At 41.1% G+C, this 18,919-nt stretch overlaps 1 protein-coding gene across 7 annotated transcripts in view; it reads right to left on the reverse strand.

Moving 5' to 3' along the window:
• The window catches only part of LOC137098297 (protein bicaudal D homolog 1-like), a 59,591-nt gene that overhangs the window by 12,710 nt on the left and 27,962 nt on the right, over positions 1–18,919 (reverse strand). For 5 of the 7 annotated variants that reach the window (XM_067474406.1, XM_067474401.1, XM_067474404.1 and 2 more), the window contains 7 exons: positions 14,992–15,204; positions 14,584–14,739; positions 13,694–13,998; positions 12,361–12,535; positions 1,984–2,496; positions 1,721–1,899; positions 370–760 (listed from right to left, as the gene is read on the reverse strand). In XM_067474406.1, coding sequence (XP_067330507.1) covers positions 370–760; positions 1,721–1,899; positions 1,984–2,496; positions 12,361–12,535; positions 13,694–13,998; positions 14,584–14,739; positions 14,992–15,204 — 1,932 coding nt within the window. The remainder of the gene's footprint in view (positions 1–369; positions 761–1,720; positions 1,900–1,983; positions 2,497–12,360; positions 12,536–13,693; positions 13,999–14,583; positions 14,740–14,991; positions 15,205–18,919) is intronic. The other 2 variants (XM_067474403.1, XM_067474405.1) reach the window with 1 other exon arrangement.

Genomic DNA, 18,919 nt, shown 5'->3' on the forward strand with positions numbered 1-18,919 from the left:
GAAGAGATTGTTAGTACAAAAGATAGATGATGAGGATTTCTGCCAAATAGATACATTTTATCTGTGGTGTAGAAGGGCGGAGAAGTTAACAGCAGTAAAGGGAAGGAAAACACAACCTAAAAATAAGGGTTAAGATATGAAAACACCAAATCTTCATAGAGGGGTCACATCTTAGGACAGCGTAGAGATCAAGGGATGGAGATTAGAGAGGGAGGATATGTAGAAATAAAACTGGAGGATGTTTTATAGATGTAGAGCCTGGAGGTGAAGGTGAATGAGAGAAGGACAAGGCTATCTGAAAAAAAGGTTTGTGGTGGCTGAAAACAAGAAAGTTGAAGACAAGAGAGGGACATGACCAATGTGTCCTACCTGTTCTCTGATGATGGCATTAAGGTTGTAGATATTCATGGGTTCCCTGCGCAGCTCGCCAGCTGGCTCCAGGGCAGGCGATGAAGATGATGAGGATGATGATGAGGCACTGATGCTGGGCGAGCGGGTTGGAGGTGTGCACGGTGGCAAACTCTGCTCAGTTGTTACATGGAGACCCTCCCGGTCCCCTTCTTTTTCTTCACCCCGTCTCTCCTCAGACAGGGGCTCTTTGGATGGAGACTCTGAAGGGCTCCGTGACTCCCCAGAAGTTGAGGTTGTTGATGTGACAGTGACCAGCCGTCTAGCGAGGCGTGGTGTGAGAAGAACTTTACTATTGTCTAAAGACATGGCTTTGAGACTGGCACTTAGGCCCCTGAGCCCTCGGCCTTGTCTAGGAAAAGAAATAGTTAACATGTTGGTGGGTTTCGGCAGCACAGGGAGCAATTTTTTTCCAATGGTAGCCTGAAAACCTATGTTGCCACACTTTGATTTAATAAAGTGCTGTGTCTTTCCCAAAATTTTCCTGAAACACCTGTGAATTAAAAATGCCTTGCAATATAATAAAGTCCTAAGGCAATGTGGCTGTAGACGAGGAGCATTAAACATTATCATCAGTAAGCACACTTTGTTGGAATCCAGCTGACTGGATTCTGGAGTACCCATTGCAAAAGACTGGGCCAGCTTAGTACTTTGACATTAAGACTAAGGTAGCAATTGAGGATTGCCTATTCAGTTTTTGTTTTATGAAAATACGACATGCATTAATAAAAATAAAAATTCAGATCAGAATAATCCTGAGAGCTCTGGATCTATCTAACTGAAAATGTGTGGTTTAAACTAAATATAGATGGTTGATTGTCAAATTGGGCCACAGTCACTGTGTGGATTTAGGAAGAGAGTGACAATATCTCTATTGACCCGTTAAGGACAGTTTCCCAAAATTAATGGACCATGGAAACGTCAATCAGTTCCAAACATTTGCAGCTAGCAGTCGTGGCACTACAGAGTTCGGGGTTTTCAAAACATTTTTCTAAAATAAGAAGTTGAATCAGCTGGAGATTATAACATTTATTTCAATTGTTACTCAGCAACTGAAAGCAAGAATAATGTTTTTACTGAATTATAATTATTACTAATTAATTAAATTATCGATTAAATAGTTTTCACTGAGAAATTATAGAACCATTCCAACAGTGTATATACACTGTAGTTTAATTAATATAAAAACTATTGGAAGCTACATGAGTCATGTGACCTGCTGTGGGTCTTGCTGTCACAATTCTTCTATCTCCAGGACTCTGCAGTAACTTTGAGAAATGTATGAACAATATTGACCAAAAACACATCAGACCTGTAGTAGTCCAGCATGACACGATTGGGCGTCTCATTGTTGCACAAACAGACGTGATGGTAGAGCTGGGCGAGCTCCTCACTTAGTGTCACTAGTTCATCCTGGGCTGTGTTTAATGCCCCCCGACTTTCACTGGCTGCTGTCTGAGCTGCCTGCAACTCCAATTCCAGGCCAGAGATCTGAGACAAGAAGATAGAAAAAGAAATGCTTTATCTCTTAATGGCCATTTTTTCAGGCAGATATTATTAGTATACCATCGTTACCTTCTTATGGCCTTCCCTGCAGCTCTTCTCCAAAGAGGCAACCTGCATCTCCAACTTCTGAAGCTCATTGTCCTGCCTTGGCTTCTCCTCCGCTGCTCCCTCCCCCCACTGAACCAGCCTTTCACGAAGGGCTTTCACCTCTGCCTTTAGCTCCACTACTTCTGTCACAGCCACGCGATACTTGCACTGCAGGATCTCCAGGCCTGGTGTTTGGTATGAAAATACCTGACTTTTGTTCAGTGTCTCACTCTTTACCTTAGTTCCTCCTTGTTCTTCAGCTTCCTCCTCACCTCTGTCCAGCTCCATTAGAGCCTCAGGTTTGGATTGAGAGGAGAGGCTGCTGTGTTCTCCCTGGGTGAGTTGGGCCCTTCGATGCAGGCGGCGCAGGGCAGTGACTTTCTCGCTGAGGCGGAGGGTCTTTTCGTGCTGCTCTGTAAGAGCCGCCTGGGTGTGCTGGAGCTGAGTCTGAGTTTCCTGTAAGCTGATCATCAGCTCTGCTTTCTCACGTTCAATCTGTGGGGGTGTCGAATCAGAAAAACTGAGTCAGAAAAACCCATATAATCTTAATAAAGAGAAAAGAGTAGCTCTGCCTCTGAAACTAATATCTGCTAATCTAAGAGGTTCACAGGGTAATTGAAACACTTCTAATCTGCTGCAGGAGTCAACAGGTTTGCTCCAGTCATTTGGAACAAGTTTAATGTTGGTAATAACTGAGTCAGCTCGAAATAACAAGTTAGAAAAAAACTAAGACATGATACAGTATATCTGAGATCAAAGTGAGTTTTGTTATCTAGATAAATTACATCTGTACCAACAGAGAGATGCTGATGAAAATGAAGATGTGTCATTTCAGGAATTCTGCTTAATTTTTGCCACTAATAAATGTAAGTTTGCAAAACCCGTTTACAGAGAAGTTGAGACACTACTTAAAAAAGGTAAAAACACAATTTGCAAATCATTTGAAACCTATTTCTTAAATTTATAGCACCAATTTACAACAGTCATCAAGGCACTTTGCATCATAAAATCAAGACTTTTTATATATGTAGAGAAAACCTCAACAAATACCCCTTGAGCAAACCCTAGGCAACAATGAAAAGGAAAAACTCCCTCTCATGAAATAAGCCTTTAGAAGAACCAAGAAATTCTATTCTAGATTTTTTGGGAAGCCAATGGAGAGATGTTAAAGAGGGAGAAATGGGATCTCTCTCACTAATTTCAATTACTCTTGCTGTACCATTTTGCGTTAATTAAATGTTTTTTAACGATTTACTGGTGCATCCCAATGGAAGGGAATTACAGTCCATTTTAGAAGTAACAAATGGATAAACTAGTTTGTTAGCATCACTTTGAGACAGAATGCTCCTAACTTTGGCGATAGTCCACAGGTGGAAAAGGGCTGAAATTTAAAAGACATTTTAAATAACTACAAAGTTGCTCACAGTAGTAGCTATTTCCTTATGCCATCTAAGAAACTATATGGTTAGAAAGCAAATTTCTCAGATTTTTCAGCCCAAATACAAAAACTTCAGTTTTGTCTGAATTTAGAAGTAGGAAATTAGAGTACATCTAAGCCTTTATGTCTTGTAGCCATGCTTGAAGTTTCATTAGCTTCATCAAAACTGGTTTAATAGATAGCTATAGCTGGGTGTAATCTGCTTAGCAATGAAAGTTTATGGAATGTTTCCCATTATTGTCGCCTAAGGGAGAATATTGGGAGTATTGGTCCTAACACAGAGCTCTGTGGATCTCCATGACAAACTGGTGTGTGCAAACATGATTCATCATTAACAAAAAAATTATAGATAAGATTTAAACCAACCTAGTACAGATCCTGTAATCTTTATGACATGTTCCAGTCTTTGTAATAAAATGTTGTGGTCAACAATATCAAATGCATCACTAAGTTCAAACAAGATGAGTATAGAGACGAATCAATTTTCTGAAGCTGGGTTGTCATGGTCACCAGCCTTACTTTCTGTTCCCAGCGTTTATTTTGTAGGCCATCTTTCCCACTTTCTGTTCCATGGCCAATTGTGCCATTTTACCCTACTTCATCAAGTTTGAATACACCTGTGATGCTAATTACAGGACACACTATAGTTCAACCTGTCCCTATGGTCAAAATATTTTTAATCTTTTCTAGGGGTAACAATTCAATTCAACTTTATTTATATAGCACCTATTCACAACAAAGTCATCTCAGGGCACTTTACAGAATAAAGTCAAGATTATAAAGATGTATAGAGAGAACAACAATTCCCCCTGGAGCAAGCCATAGGCAACAGTGGAGAGAAAAAACTTCCTTTAACGGAAGGAACCTCCAGAAGAACCAGGCTCAGGTTGGACGGCCCTTTGCCTTGACTGGTTCGGGTGAGTAGAAAGTGAAGAGAGAAAATAACAGAGCAACAAAAAGCAACAACAAAACATCGGGCAGATTGGTAGGACCAGTAGCTACACGCTGGAAGACACACAGTTTCAAAGCTGGGGACACCTGCAGAAAGGGACAGACAGAGGGGGACAGAGAAGGACAAAGACAACTACGGGAGAGAACACACAGAGTTAATGACATACAGTGGTGACAATTGCGGGGTGAGAGGAGAGATGAGGAGGAGGAGGAAAAGGAGCTCAGTGCATCGGGGGGGGTGGGTCCCCCAGCAGTCTAAGCCTATAGCAGCATAACTATAACTAACTATATGCTTTATTAAAGAGGAAGGTTTTAAGCCTAGACTTAAAAGTAGATAGGGTGTCTGCTTCCCGAATTTGAACTGGGAGCTGGTTCCACAAGAGAGGAGCTTGATAGCTAAAGGCTCTACCTCCCATTTCTCTTTGGAAATTCTGGGAAGCATAAGTAGGCCTGCATTCTGAGATTGAAGTGGTCTACTGGGATGATATGGTGCTATGAGGTCTATATATGATGGAGCCTGACTGTTCAGAGCTTTATTTGTAAGAAGCAGGGTTTTAAATTCTATTCTAGATTTATTGGGAAGCCAATGGAGAGAAGCTAGTGAAGGTGAAATATGATCTCTCTTGCTAGTTCCAGTCAGCACTCTTGCTGCAGCATTTTGGATTAATTGCAGGCTCTTTAGGGAGTTACTGGGGTATCCTGAAAATAGGGAATTACAGTAGTCCAACCTAGAAGTAACAAATGCATGGACCAGTTTTTCGGCATCACTTTGAGACAGGATGCTCCTAAGACTATAAAAACAAGTCATACATACACCTGACAAAACCCACACACAGGGAAAGACTGACAGAGTGCAAACCCAAAAGCAAACCTCAAACCAAGAACTCGATTGCAGAAGTCCACAGGAACAAGAGTCAGGGAGTCCAAAAAACCATGCGATGGGTAAACTCGAGAGCAGTGTGACATAGGTGACTGTGTCAGTCAAAGACAATGATCCAACACTGAACCAAGAGGAGAGCTGATTTTAAAAAGGGCAGGGGAACAGGTGAAAGCAATTGAGAGCGGTGATGACTGGGGAAACTGGGGACAGGAAGTGGAGAAAAGGAGAAAAAAATAATAATCTGGGGCAGGAAGTGAACAAGTGTGTCGGATCATGAGGCATGCAAAGCTGGCTACAAATAAAATGAATTATTATACCATTCCTTAGTTTAAAAATAGTGAAATTTTGTATTTGTGTTACTGATAAAAACCTGTTCCTTGTTATTAATAACTTATTGTTACTTGGTAAATTCTATATGAATATATGAAGCCCTGTCTAAACCACTGGAAGAATGAGTTTAAAGGTGCAGGTGGGTCTCCATCAAGAATCTACTCCGATCCTCTTGTTTGTTGTGGTGATGGAAAGGCTTGACATATGAGGTTAGAAAGGAATCTTCATGGACTGTAATGTTTACAGATCACAGGGAGCAGGTGGATGAAAATCTAGTGAGGTGAGGGAAATCTAGTGAGGTCTGCTCTGGAAAGCTGAGGAATGAAGGTTAGCCGCAGGAAGACAGAATACATCTGTGTGAACGGTGAGATTACAGGGTGCAGAGGTCAAGAAGGGGCAGTACTTTAAAAGTACTTAGGGTTAACAGTTCAGAGCAACGGAGAGTGTGGAAAAAGAGGTGAAGAGGCGAGTGCAGGCAGGTTAGAACGGTGGGTCAGGTGGGTTGTGTGATAGTATCAGCGAGAATGAAAGGAAAGGTGTTCAAGACGGTGGTGAGACCAGCAATGTTGTTCGGCTTAGAGACAGTGGCACTGAAGAAAAGACAGGAGGCAGAGCTGGAGGTAGCAGAGCTTAAGATGTTGAGGTTCTCTTTGGGAGTAAATTGGATGGATAGGATCAGTAAGTAACTCATGTTGTATGTTTTGGAGATAAAGTCAGAGAGCCCAGATTGAAGGAGTTTTGCAGATGTTCAGAGGAGAGATTGTGAATGTATCGGTAGACAGATGCTGAAGCTGGAGCTGCCAGGCAGGAGGTCTAGAGGAAGATGAAAAAGCAGATTTATAGATGTAGTGAGAGAGGACATGAAGTTAGTTGGTGTGAGAGAAGAGGATGCGGAGGACAGGGTTAGATGGAGGCACATGATTAACTGTGGCGAACCCTTTCGATAATATTTTTTTATTAATAAAGCTTAATTAAAAAAAGGTATTGCCTACATAAGCTCTCATGTTTGCAGTAGTGAGAATAGAGAGTTTCTGTAGCTTTGATAGAGTTGAAGCAATTGATTCTGAAAATGGTTCAATGTTGTGTGAAACATTTGAATGACCTCTTTTACACCATCTGTTGGAGGAATGTCTGTAGATCTTATAGAAACATAGTGATTCAAAAATTTGAAAAACATAGTATTCTTTGAAGAATAGCTACATTTTATAATTCTGCAAAAATGTTGTGGTGACAAATACATGTGTAACTTAGGTGAGGAGGAGTTTTATCACCCTTTAAGTAATTTGTGTGAAAAAACTGAACGTAACAACTGTAAATCCAATATACATTATTTATATTTGATTATATGTTAGTTATTTATATGCACATACTATACTTTTATTTGTTTCATATCTCCTTCTCATAAACCCACAATTTTGATTTGCATCTGTTGAGGTACAGACAAACATTATCACTGATTGGGGAACAGTCTAAACTTATAACAGTCAGTTGAGTCAACTGAGTCAACTGACTCAGCATTACTTGCTGTTTATTCGTAAAAAGGAGACGTCCTTTTACTTTTCAGTGGCTCCATTTCAAAAAAGGCACTGTATGAGTATAGTACAAGGCGAGGCCTCGTCTGTCATTAATCACATGGCACAATCTCCAAAGCAAAGCCCTTTTTGCTCAACGCAAGCTTTGAAGCTTGAGTATTGCTTCTTATGTTGTTTCCCATATAAACAGGCATATGGAGTACACACTGGGCGTGGCCATCTTGCTCTGATGCCATCTTGGTTACCCATATCCATCTGTCAGTTAATCTGCCTCTGTTTAATTCAACCACACTCTGCCACACACTCCTCTTGGGCTCCGCTCGTTGTCGCCTGAAAACCAGTAAGCCTGAAATTCTAATTAGAAATAATTCTCTCTGCTGCTGCTAAGTTTCAGTAAGACAAAATAAATAAAATTGATTATTACTTATTAGTTAATTAGGCTTTAATTTTATAAGTTTTAATGATTAACTCCTCATTTTTGATTTAAATAGTTTTGGTGACTGGGTAACAGACACAGGATGGTAAATGGTAAATGTTCTGCACTTATATAGAGCTTTTCTACATATTGGCACTCAAAGTGCTTTACACTGCTTCTTATTCACCCATTCACACTCACAATCACACACACACTCATACACCGATAGGGGAGCTGCTATGCAGCTGGCCAACATTCACTGTGGGGGTACACAGCATACACAGAGAGTACGCAGCGTTAGTAAATTAAACTTTTGAATTTCAGATTCATTTCAGAGTCATTCGTGCGGTAAGCATATTGCATCACTTCCTGTTTCTGCACACTCTTGAGTTTCTACTGAAGGACTGTTTACTGATTAATTGTAGCTCTTATTTTTACTAAAATAGGTGATTTCTTCACACAAAAATTAATATTTGAGTCGTAACATACGCTTGTATTACACAAGCACCTGCTTTTGCAAAACATAACCAGCTAAAGTTTACAAATTCCACATTTCACTTATATTAGCTTCGTTAGCTTAGCAGTTATCCATTAGCAATGGCTTCTCTGTCTCCCTCTGTTTCTCCTTCTCTCACTTGCTCGGTGTGTCTCATGTTCAGTTTTCCTCTGCCTCCTTTAGTGATAATGGTTTATGTAATAAGTGTAAGGTTTTTGCAGCTTTGGATGCGAGGCTCACGGAATTGGAAGCACGGCTCCGCACCATGGAAAACAACTCAGCTAGTCAGGCCCCGGTAGCTGGTGCGGGCCGACCTAGCGTAGCCCCTGCTAGCTGTCCCCCGGCAGTTCCCGAGCAGCTGAGAAGCCAGTCCGGCAGGGTGACGGTTCGTAAGAGATCTAATGCTAAACAGACGCCCGAGGTTCACCACCAGTCGGTTCACGTTTCTAATCGATTTTCCCCACTCAGCGACCAACAAAAAACAAAAGTTGAGAAACCAACTCTGGTAATTGGCAGCTCTATAGTCAGAAACGTGAAGTTAGAGACTCCAGCGGTCGTAGTAAAATGCCTTCCTGGGGCCAGAGCGGGCGACGTTGAATCATATTTGAAACTCCTGGCTAAAGATATCGGAGGTCACTAAAATGAATGTTGAGTCAGTGTGTAACTTTGCCAAAACAATGTCGGACTCCATAGTTTTCTCTGGGCCCCTGCCAAATCTGACCAGTGACGACATGTACACCCGCATGTCGTCATTCAACCGCTGGCTGTCTAGGTGGTGTCCAGCAAACGATGTGGGCTACATAGACAATTGGAAACGTTTTTGGGGAAAACCTAGGCTGATTAGGAGAGATGGCATCCATCCTACTTTAGATGGTGCAGCTTTCTTATCCAGAAATATGGCTGGTTTTATTAGACAACCAAAAGTATGACAATCCAGAGTTGAGCCTAGGATGCAGAGATCCAGTCCTACACGCCTCTCTGCAGTGTCCTTACAACCGTCACCCCCCCACAACTCCCACATACCTATAGAGACTGTGTCTGTTCCCCGACCTAAATTACATAAAGTAAATATGACAACAAGAGGAGTTAATCATAATAACCTAATAAAAGTTAAGACTACTCCTCTTACAGAACAAAACCCCAAAACTATTAAATGTGGATTATTAAATATCAGATCTCTCTCTTCTAAATCTCTGTTAGTAAATGACTTAATAAGCGATTATCAATTCGATTTATTTTGTCTCACTGAAACTTGGTTGCAGCAGGAAGAATATGTCAGTTTAAATGAGTCAACCCCCCCAAGTCATATATCATATTATGTTCCTAGACACACAGGCCGAGGTGGAGGAGTTGCAGCAATCTTCCATTGTAGCTTATCAATAATTCCTAGACCTAAACATAGTTATAACTCATTTGAGAGCCTTACTCTTAGCCTTTCACACGCAAACTGGAAAACTCAAAAACCACTATTATTTGTTATCGTGTACCGTCCTCCAGTCCCTTATTCAGAGTTTTTGATTGAATTTTCTGGTTTTCTATCTCATTTAGTGCTTAGTACAGATAAAGTCATTATAGTGGGTGACTTTAACATTCATGTAGATGCTGACAGTAACAACATTGCATTTAATCCATTATTAGATTCAATTGGTTTTTCCCAAAATGTAAATAAACCCACTCACTGTTTTAGTCACACGTTAGACCTTGTCCTTACGTATGGAATTGAAGCGGATAATTTAATAATATTTCCTCACAACTCTCTTCTGTCTGACCATTTTTTAATAACATTTGAATTTACAATAATGGACTATGCAGCAGTTAGACATGACTTTCTTTATAAATAAAATTGTAGCTATTAGAGAAAGAATTCACCAGATCCTCCCCCCAAAAATTACAGATAGATCTTCATGTTCAACAGTGCTAGAATCATGGATAAGGCCCCACTCCCTGTTAGACTGCTTTTTACCCATAGATCTCTCTGAGCTAACTTCAATTATTACCTCATCTAAACCAACAACCTGTCTGCTAGACCCTATTCCAACTAAGCTGCTCAAGGAAGCTTTACCCTTAATAGATATGTTCAAATTAGATATCATCAATCTATCTTTAGAAACAGGCTATGTACCACAGGCCTATAAGGTAGCTGTAATTAAACCACTACTTAAAAAACCCTGTCTTAAACCAGGTGTCTTAGCCAATTACAGACCAAATCTAATCTCCCCTTTATTTCTAAAATCATTGAAAAAGTAGTTGCAAAACAATTATGTGATCACCTTCATAGGAATAATTTGTATGAAGACTTTCAGTCAGGATTTAGAGTTCATCATAGTACAGAAACAGCACTGGTAAAGTCACCAACGATCTTCTCATGGCCTCAGATAATGGACTCATCTCTATACTTGTTCTGTAAGATCTTAGTGCTGCATTTGATACCAGTGATCACAACATTTTATTACAGAGACTAGAATATGAAATTGGGATTAAATGAACTGCACTAGGTTGGTTTAAATCTTATCTATCTGATAGACTTCAACTTTGTTCTCAGAATGCAGGCCTACTTGTGGTTCCCAGAATTTCCAAAGGTAGAATGGGAGGTAGAGCCTTTAGCTATTTAGCTAACAGTTAAGCTCCTCAACTGTGGAACCAGCTCCCAGTTCAGATTCGGGAAGCAGACACCCTCTCTACTTTTAAGTCTAGGCTTAAAACCTTCCTCTTTAACAAAGCTTATAGTTAGTTATAGTTATACTGCTATAGGCTTAGACTGCTGGGGGACCCACCCCCCAATGCACTGAGCCCCTTTCCTCCTCTTGACCCTCTCTCCTCTCCTCTCACCTCGCAATTGTCACCACTGTATGTCATTAACTCTGTGTGTTCTCTCCCGTAGTTGTCTTTGTCCTTCTCTGTTCCCCTCTCTCTGTCCTTTTCTGCAGGTGTCCTCGGGCTTTGAAGCTGTGTGTTTTCCAGTCTGCAGCTACTGGTCCTACCAACCTGCCTGATGTTTTGTTGTTGCTTTTTATTGCGCTTTTCTTTTCTTTCTTCACTTTCCACTCACCCCAACCGGTCGAGGCAGATGGCCGTCCACCCTGAGGCTGGTTCTGCTGGAGGTTTCTTCTGTTAAAGGGAGTTTTTCCTCTCCACTGTTGCCTATGGCTTGCTCCAGGGGGAATTGTTGGGTTCTCTTTATACATCTTTATAATCTTGACTTTATTCTGTAAAGTGCCCTGAGATGACTTTGTTGTGAATTGGCGCTATATAAATAAAGTTGAATTGAAAGTTGAATTGGGGGCAACTAAGTTGGGGTTCAGTGTCTTGCTCAAGGACAAGGTGGGGATTGAACCAACAACTGTGAGATGGTGTTCAACTGTTCACCTTCCTGCGCCACAGTCGCCCTTTGTTTGGGAGATTTCTAAGAGTGACGGGTGTAATGAATCTGCAGAGAGGCGTGTAGGAGTGAATCTCTGTGTCATAGACTGTCTGAATTGTCATGCTTTTTTTAAATTCAATTTTAAATAGTACAAAGACAAATGTTTACATTTGTGAATCCATAAACAAACTGTGTTCCCTGACAGTGGTTTTCAGAGGGGTTCCTGAGGTCATGCAGTGTTTTCCACAAGAGAATTGTATCTGTTTTTAATGCAATGCTGCCTGAAGTTCAAAGCCACTGATGTTTGGCCTTGTCTTATCTGTACACAGACTCCCACATATTCCCTGAATGTTTTAATTATTTTATAAACCACATGCAAATTCTTTTTGCATTTTTACATAGAGGAACATCTCAGGGAACACCCTTTTTTTTTACCACAAAGAACCACGTTCTATTCTTACTTCTCCTATTAGTTAGTTTTGAAACATGATCTGATAAAATAAGTAAAACTCTACAAATACCTATATAGTCTGTAACTTTTAAATATAGCTGGATGGACAAGAGAAAAGAAACTTTCTACAAAACACTGTGTCTAACAATTTGTCGGCTGCTGGATTATGAACACAGCACCTTAGATTAACTTGTCTGCAAGTCCCTCCTCAGAAAAAAAAATTACTTTTAGTCCAGGTTCTAACTGAAGAAAACTAATTCATAACATTTTTACACTGATCCAAGACTGATTTCCATAGTAAACTCTGGGGCAGCTGTAGCTCAGTTGGTAAGGCAGTCGTCCACGAACCACAGGGTCAGTGGTATGATCCCTGGTCCTGGCTAAATGTCAGATTGTCACTGGGCAAGAAACTGACACACACTCAACATGCGGACAATGATCCGCTGTGTTGACCCTGAACTCACGGGATAAGCCAAAAGGACAAAAAAGAAAAATGAAAACTCACCATAATTATCTGCTGGTTGAGCTTCTGGATTTCTGTCAGGTTCATCTCACTGAAGAGATCTGATGTTTCCACCACCTCAGCTTTTCGACCCAACCCTCTGTAATCCCCATTAGCCCTAGGCAATGGTCCTGTGGGTGTCCCAGCTCCTGTCCGACCCTGAAAGTGGCCATTACACCTGACAGATGATAGCAGAGAACAAGATCTTTAAACCCAAGAAACACCCACTGTTTCCCAAATTCTTACTACCTACTTTAACAACTATAACACAACATATTTAGGCCAGTACTAAAGAATGAGACAGAGAAGAATGTTTACGTTGTTAGTTTATGTTTATGTTCATAACTAAACAATAAAAGCTTAACTGTAACTGGATTACAAAATATCTTTTGCAGGAAAAGTAATTCACATAATTTCCGTGAGAATTTCAACCTTAAAACAGTGGAGGGGTTTGAGTGTCCCAATAATGCTGAGAGCTGTGTTGCTGTGTTGCAAGGGAGGGAGCAGACAAAGAGCAATTCAAAGAATTTTGATGGAACAGTCATTTTAAAACTGCCTCACCTTGCCTAGATTAGGGAAACCAAGTCACCTTCCTGGAGCCAGACCTGCGGAGGGGGAGATGTCTGGTAGCTGGGCCTTGACCCATGGGGTCCAGTTGGGCACAGCTTGGAAAATTCTTATTGAGCCAGCATGCTTTAGGGCCACTACCTGCAAGGAGAGACCCTCTCTATGGAGAATGAGAGGGCACCTCCATGCAACAGAAAGCCAATGAGAGAAAGGCTTTCAAAGATCTGCCAAATATTAGCTGCTAACACTTCCATTTGCTTTCAGCTTCTACTACTAGCTGAAGTATGTATAAAGGCTTAGTATCTTGTCAAAAGAATTCCAATACATTCATTGATGCATTGAGTCTGAACACTGGATTTAATACCTAGTAAAAAAGTAAACAAATCCTGATGTATTATACGTATTCGTCTTTGCCATACAATACAGTTTCATCGTTATCCGTTGTTTTGGGTCTTCCCATGGAATTTGATTAATTTATTAGTCATTAAAAGCAGAGAAACATGTGTTAATTAGCTCAATATTGTTCCAAAACCTTAAGAATTCTGTAACCTCACAAAGATATAAAACCCAGATTCTGGTGCATTGTGAACTCAACTATCTACAATGTGCTCCAAAACCTTTGTAGCCAACCAGAGAAGTGGGATATAGTTGGATTTTGTTGGATACATGGTTGATTGTTTTCCGGTAAGGCTTACTTGTGATCACTAAAAACATCGACATAACAACTTCTTTTAATTTGTCACATTGATTTCATTTATGCATTATCCACCTTGCTGGCTCTTCAGCATTTGGGGAAAGCAGTGCCGTTGGGGTGGTGGTGCCACTGGGTGGGGCAGAGCTGAATATGAGATGGGCACTGCCGGTGTAGACCACATCACACATGCTGAGGTGGTGCACCAGCTCCCTGCGCAGGTGGTTCTTCTGCTCACGCTCACTCTTCAGAGACTGAAGGGCCTCATCAAGCTGGGCATCTGAGATGTCCTTCAAACGCAGAGCATCCTGCAACTGGCTGTTGAGAAGCTCTGTCTCCTCCTCCAGGACCTTGATCTCATGCTTCAGACCTTCGTATTCCACCTGAACCAAGGGTAGAGGCACAGACAGAGAAAAAGGATCAAATCAAGTGATGGGCCAGTAGATCTTGTGCATCACTCATATAGTTCTAGTAAGGTTAAGTATGGAGGAGGATTAGGTTCACTAAAGTATTTTATTTGATTTTAAGTTTAAAAGTATCAATAAAATATTTAGCAAGATGTTAGAAGAAGCTCAAAAATGTTTTTCGTATAAAACATTAACATGTATACATGCAATGTTGTCCACTGAAAGCACAATTAACCATCTCTTGTTGAAGCCAAAGTCTTATCAAAAGGGAATAAAACTATATTGAGAATATTTATTTAATTCATCTCTGTATTACAGATAAGAAAACTCGTCTCAAAACTGCTTTTTTTGGACAATGTGCTGTCTTTACTTCTGTGGTTGGCTTGTTCCCTGTATCTCTCTTTGTATGATCTTTTTAAGAACCTTCAGAATATTTCTTTTTTTATAATTAATAATCATTACAACACATGTCCTTTAGTTTTAGCCCTAAAGATATACTGTTTTGGTTTTGCTATCAGTGGAGATTGTTCAATAAATAATTTTTTTCTGCATCAGTGGTACCTGATTTTGTTTCAGTGTTGACACCAGTTTCTGGAGAGAGATGTTCTCTTCCTCCAGCTCAGTGTAGTCCTGGAGTACCCGCGACTCTCGAAACTTGTATTCTCTGATCTCCTCTCTCATCCGGCTGCACTGGAGCTCCAACATCTCATTACTCTGCTGAGACAGTTCAGAAAGAGAGCTGGAGATGCACTGCTTTGAAAGTGACTATGTTTTACATGGCAGAATCATAAATACAATAACAAAAAACCTTAATAACAATAATTTCTATAGGAAACCATGTGGTCAGCTAAAAATTTATACCTCTTTCTATCTCTTGACAAAAATTAAAATTCCAAAAGTGAAACCATTGCACATGGGCAGCTGGCTTTTGCAGATATGATATCTCTAAGCTGAGGCACTGTGCTGTACCTCCCTGAGCTCCTGCAGCAGACTGCTAAGATGCTTGCTGTCTGCCTGGGCGTTGGAGGCGGTGGCATGGGTTTGCTTCAGCTCTGATTGGAGATCCAGCAGGCGGCCCATGTAGTAGGCTTCCTTGCTGGCAGACTCCTGCAGCAGCATCTCCTCGTTAGTCTCCCCATCCTCTGCCACCTTACGCTGGGTGGAGTAGGCCTGGCCAAATGCCTGGAACAGGGCATGAGAGAACAAGTTGAGTTTTCCAAAATCTTTAATGTTTATAAAAGGTCGCTATTTGAAGTCCAAAACCTTCCATTTTAGAAAGAAAGTCAGTGAGTTCAACTTTTAAGAAGGTGCCTACCTGTTACAATAGAACTGTTATTGTAAGAAATGTTTGAAAGTTATTCACCTATGGAACCATGAATCTATCGAATAAACTCACTTAGTGAGAGAAACGCAGCATATGAAATGAGGAAAACAAAACAGAAAACATTCTCTACAAAGGTAGAAGGTTAATGATTTGACAAACAATTAGAAAAGAAAACAACTCGCTACAAAAGTTAGGATGAAGATAAATATGCTAGATCATTTAGAACAAAAAGATCACTAAAAAGGTAAGAGAGATACTAACAAAAAAATGAGACAAGGTATAAGTAACAACAAACTCTACTACAAGCTGCAGAAAATACAAACTTTCATAAACTGCTGTTAGATCTTAGTGCTGCATTTGACACCACTGATCGCAATGTTTTATTGCAGAAATCGGAACATTAATTTGGGATTAAAGGAACTGCACTAGGTCAGTTTAAATCTTATCCATTAGATAGATTCCAATTTATTCATGGCACATTGGGCGACTGTGGCGCAGGAAGGTAGCGCGGTTGTCCACCAATCTCACAGTTGTTGGTTCAATCCCCGGCTCCTCTGGTCACATGTCGAAGTGTCCTTGAGCGAGACGCTGAACCCCAACTTAGTTGCTCCCAGTTTTTTTTTCCCAGTGAGTGTTGGCCAGCTGCATAGCAGCTCCCCCATCGGTGTATGAGTGTGTGTGATTGTGAGTGTGAATGGGTGAATGAGAAGGAGTGTAAAGCGCTTTGAGTGCCAATAGGTTGAAAAGCGCTATATAATTGCAAACCATTTACATTATTAGAAAACACTCCATAAAATTCCATTGCTGTGCTGATGACACTATATCTATTTACGGAACCAGATGAAAAAAATAAAACAATTAAACTTGGCCTGAGTGTCCTACAATTTCTTACTTCTAAACTCTGAAGTCATAATATTTGGGCCTAAAAATCTCAGAAATATGATGTCCAACCATATTGTTCCTCTAGATAGCATAACTCTGGCCCTCAGTACTACTGCAAGGAACTTCAGAGTTATTTTTGAATAGGATTTATCCTAACTCACATATAAAACAAATCTCTAGAACAGCCTTCTTCCACCTATGGAATATTGCCAAAATTAGGACTATCTAGGCATCCTTGACAAACCTCATTTGCTTTTAGCCAGTTATTTTGAGAGGTGTTCCCACTCATGTTGACACCAAACATACAACCATAATTCTGTCTCATTCTGGAGACATTCTATTGTCTACAGTGACCACAGTGACAAGACACAGTACATAAAGTATTCATCCCCAGGCATAGGAAGGCCAACACAAACACACTTGATATTGCTTTCTTTCTCTAGCACCTCCCCTCTTTAACTCTGGCTGTATTAGTATGCTGACAGAGTAGCCTAGTGAAGACATGTAATTTAGCAGACAGACACATCAAACTGTCCCTGGCTGTGTCACGCTGTGGAAGCAGCTCAGACATTGGAGTAGGTTTGTAGTGCAGTCACTACCTTGAATACTACCAGGAGAAGCTCAGCAACACCTCAGACACCAGAAAGCTGTTCTCCACTTATAAATCACTCATCTACCCACTTCTGCCATCTACCTGTCTCACTGCTGCCACCTTCTTAGTAAAGAAGTCGGCAAAGTCGTCAGCAGTGAGAGACATCCGTCTAACTTCTTCCAACACTGCATTGCTCTCATCATTTTCAACTCTGACTGAGGACGACATATCCACCCTCCTCCTCTCTAACCATTGGACCACCTGCTCTCTGGATCCGATCTCTTTCACTATCCTTCAAGCAGTTGCACCTGCAATAATGCCTGTTATTACACAAGTCATCAACACATCTCTCACAACAGGCCCTTTTCCGACCTCATTCAAGCAGGCCCAGATTACCCCACTGCGCAAGCCTTCTCTTGATCACTCCCTTGTGGAGAATTACTGGAATGTCTCCCTTCTTCTGTTTCTGGCCAAGACAATGGAACAAGCAGTCTTCAATCAACTCTCAGACTTTCTTTCTAAGAACAACTTCCTTGAGGTCAGCCAGTCTGGCCTCAAGAGGGGTCACTCCACAGAAACGGCACTCCTGACTGGCGTGGAATCTCTTTGAGCTGCAAAAGCCACAGGTCAGTCTTCTGTCTTAATCCTACTTGATCTATCTTCAGCCTTTGACAGCCTTTGTATCCTGGCGGGGGCATGTTTTTCACTCTCATATCCTGTCTACCGGTGTGCCGCAGAGTTCAGTTCTTGGTCTTCTTTTTTTCCCATCTATACTGCATTCCTGGGTTCTATCATTTACTCACATGGTCTTTCCTATCACCGCTATGTTGATGACACACAGCTCTTCCTGTCCTTTCCACCTGACTCCACTGTCTCATCACGCAACTCTGCCTGGATGACAGAGAGACATCTTCAGCTCAACCTCTCCAAGACCGAACTCTTTGTCTTCCCAGCCAGACCTTCATTGCAACACAACATCAGTGTCAACATTGCAGCTACAGTGATTGTTCCCACTAAGTCGGCCAGAAATCTGGGGGTCATCATTGACAACCAACTAAGCTTTAAGGACCACATCTCCTCAGTCTCTAGAGCATGCAGATTTGCCCTTTACAACATCAGAAAGATCAGACTCTACCTCACGGAATATACAACCCAACTCATTGTACAATTCAATTCAATTCAACTTTATTTATTTAGCGCCAATTCACAACAAAGTCATCTCAGGGCACTTTATAGAGTAAAATTAAGATTATAAAGATGTATAAAGAGAATCCAACAATTCCCCCTCGAGCAAGCCATAGGCAACAGTTGAGAGGAAAAACTCCCTTTAACGGAAGAAACCTCCAGCAGAACCAGGCTCAGGGTGGACGGCCATCTGCCTTGACCAGTTGGGGTGAGTGGAAAGTGAAGAGAGAAAAGAACAGAGCAACAAAAAGCAACAACAAAACATCGGGCAGGTTGGTAGGACCAGTGACTGCACGCTGGAAGACACACAGCTTCAAAGCCGGGGACACCTGCAGAAAGGGACAGAGAGAGGGGGACAGAGAAGGACAAATACAACTACAGGTAAAAACACACAGAGTTAATGACATAAAGTGGTGACAATTGCGGGGTGAGAGGAGAGGAGAGATGGTCAAGAGGAGGAAAGGAGCTCAGTGCATAGGGGGGTTTAAATTCCATTCTAGAGTTATTGGGAAGCCAATGGATAGTAGCTAGTGAAGGTGAAATATGATCTCTCTTGCTAGTTCCAGTCAGCACTCTTGCTGCAGCATTTTGGATTAATTGCACGCTCTTTAGTTACTGGGGCAGCCTGAAAGTAGGGAATTACAGTAGTCCAACCTAGAGGTAACAAATGCATGGACCAGTTTTTCTGCATCACTTTGAGACAGGATGCTCCTAATTTTGGCAACATTCCGTAGGTGGAATAAGGCTGTTCTAGAGATTTGTTTTATATGTGAGTTAAAGGACAAATCCTGGTCAAAAATAACTCCAAGGTTCTTTGCAGTAGTACTGGAGGCCAGACTTATGCCATCTAGTGTAACAATATGGTTGGACATCATATCGCTGAGATTTTTGGGCCCAAATACTATGACTTCAGT

Source organism: Channa argus, chromosome 14 (assembly GCF_033026475.1).
Source record: "Channa argus isolate prfri chromosome 14, Channa argus male v1.0, whole genome shotgun sequence".
Lineage (NCBI taxonomy): Eukaryota > Metazoa > Chordata > Actinopteri > Anabantiformes > Channidae > Channa > Channa argus.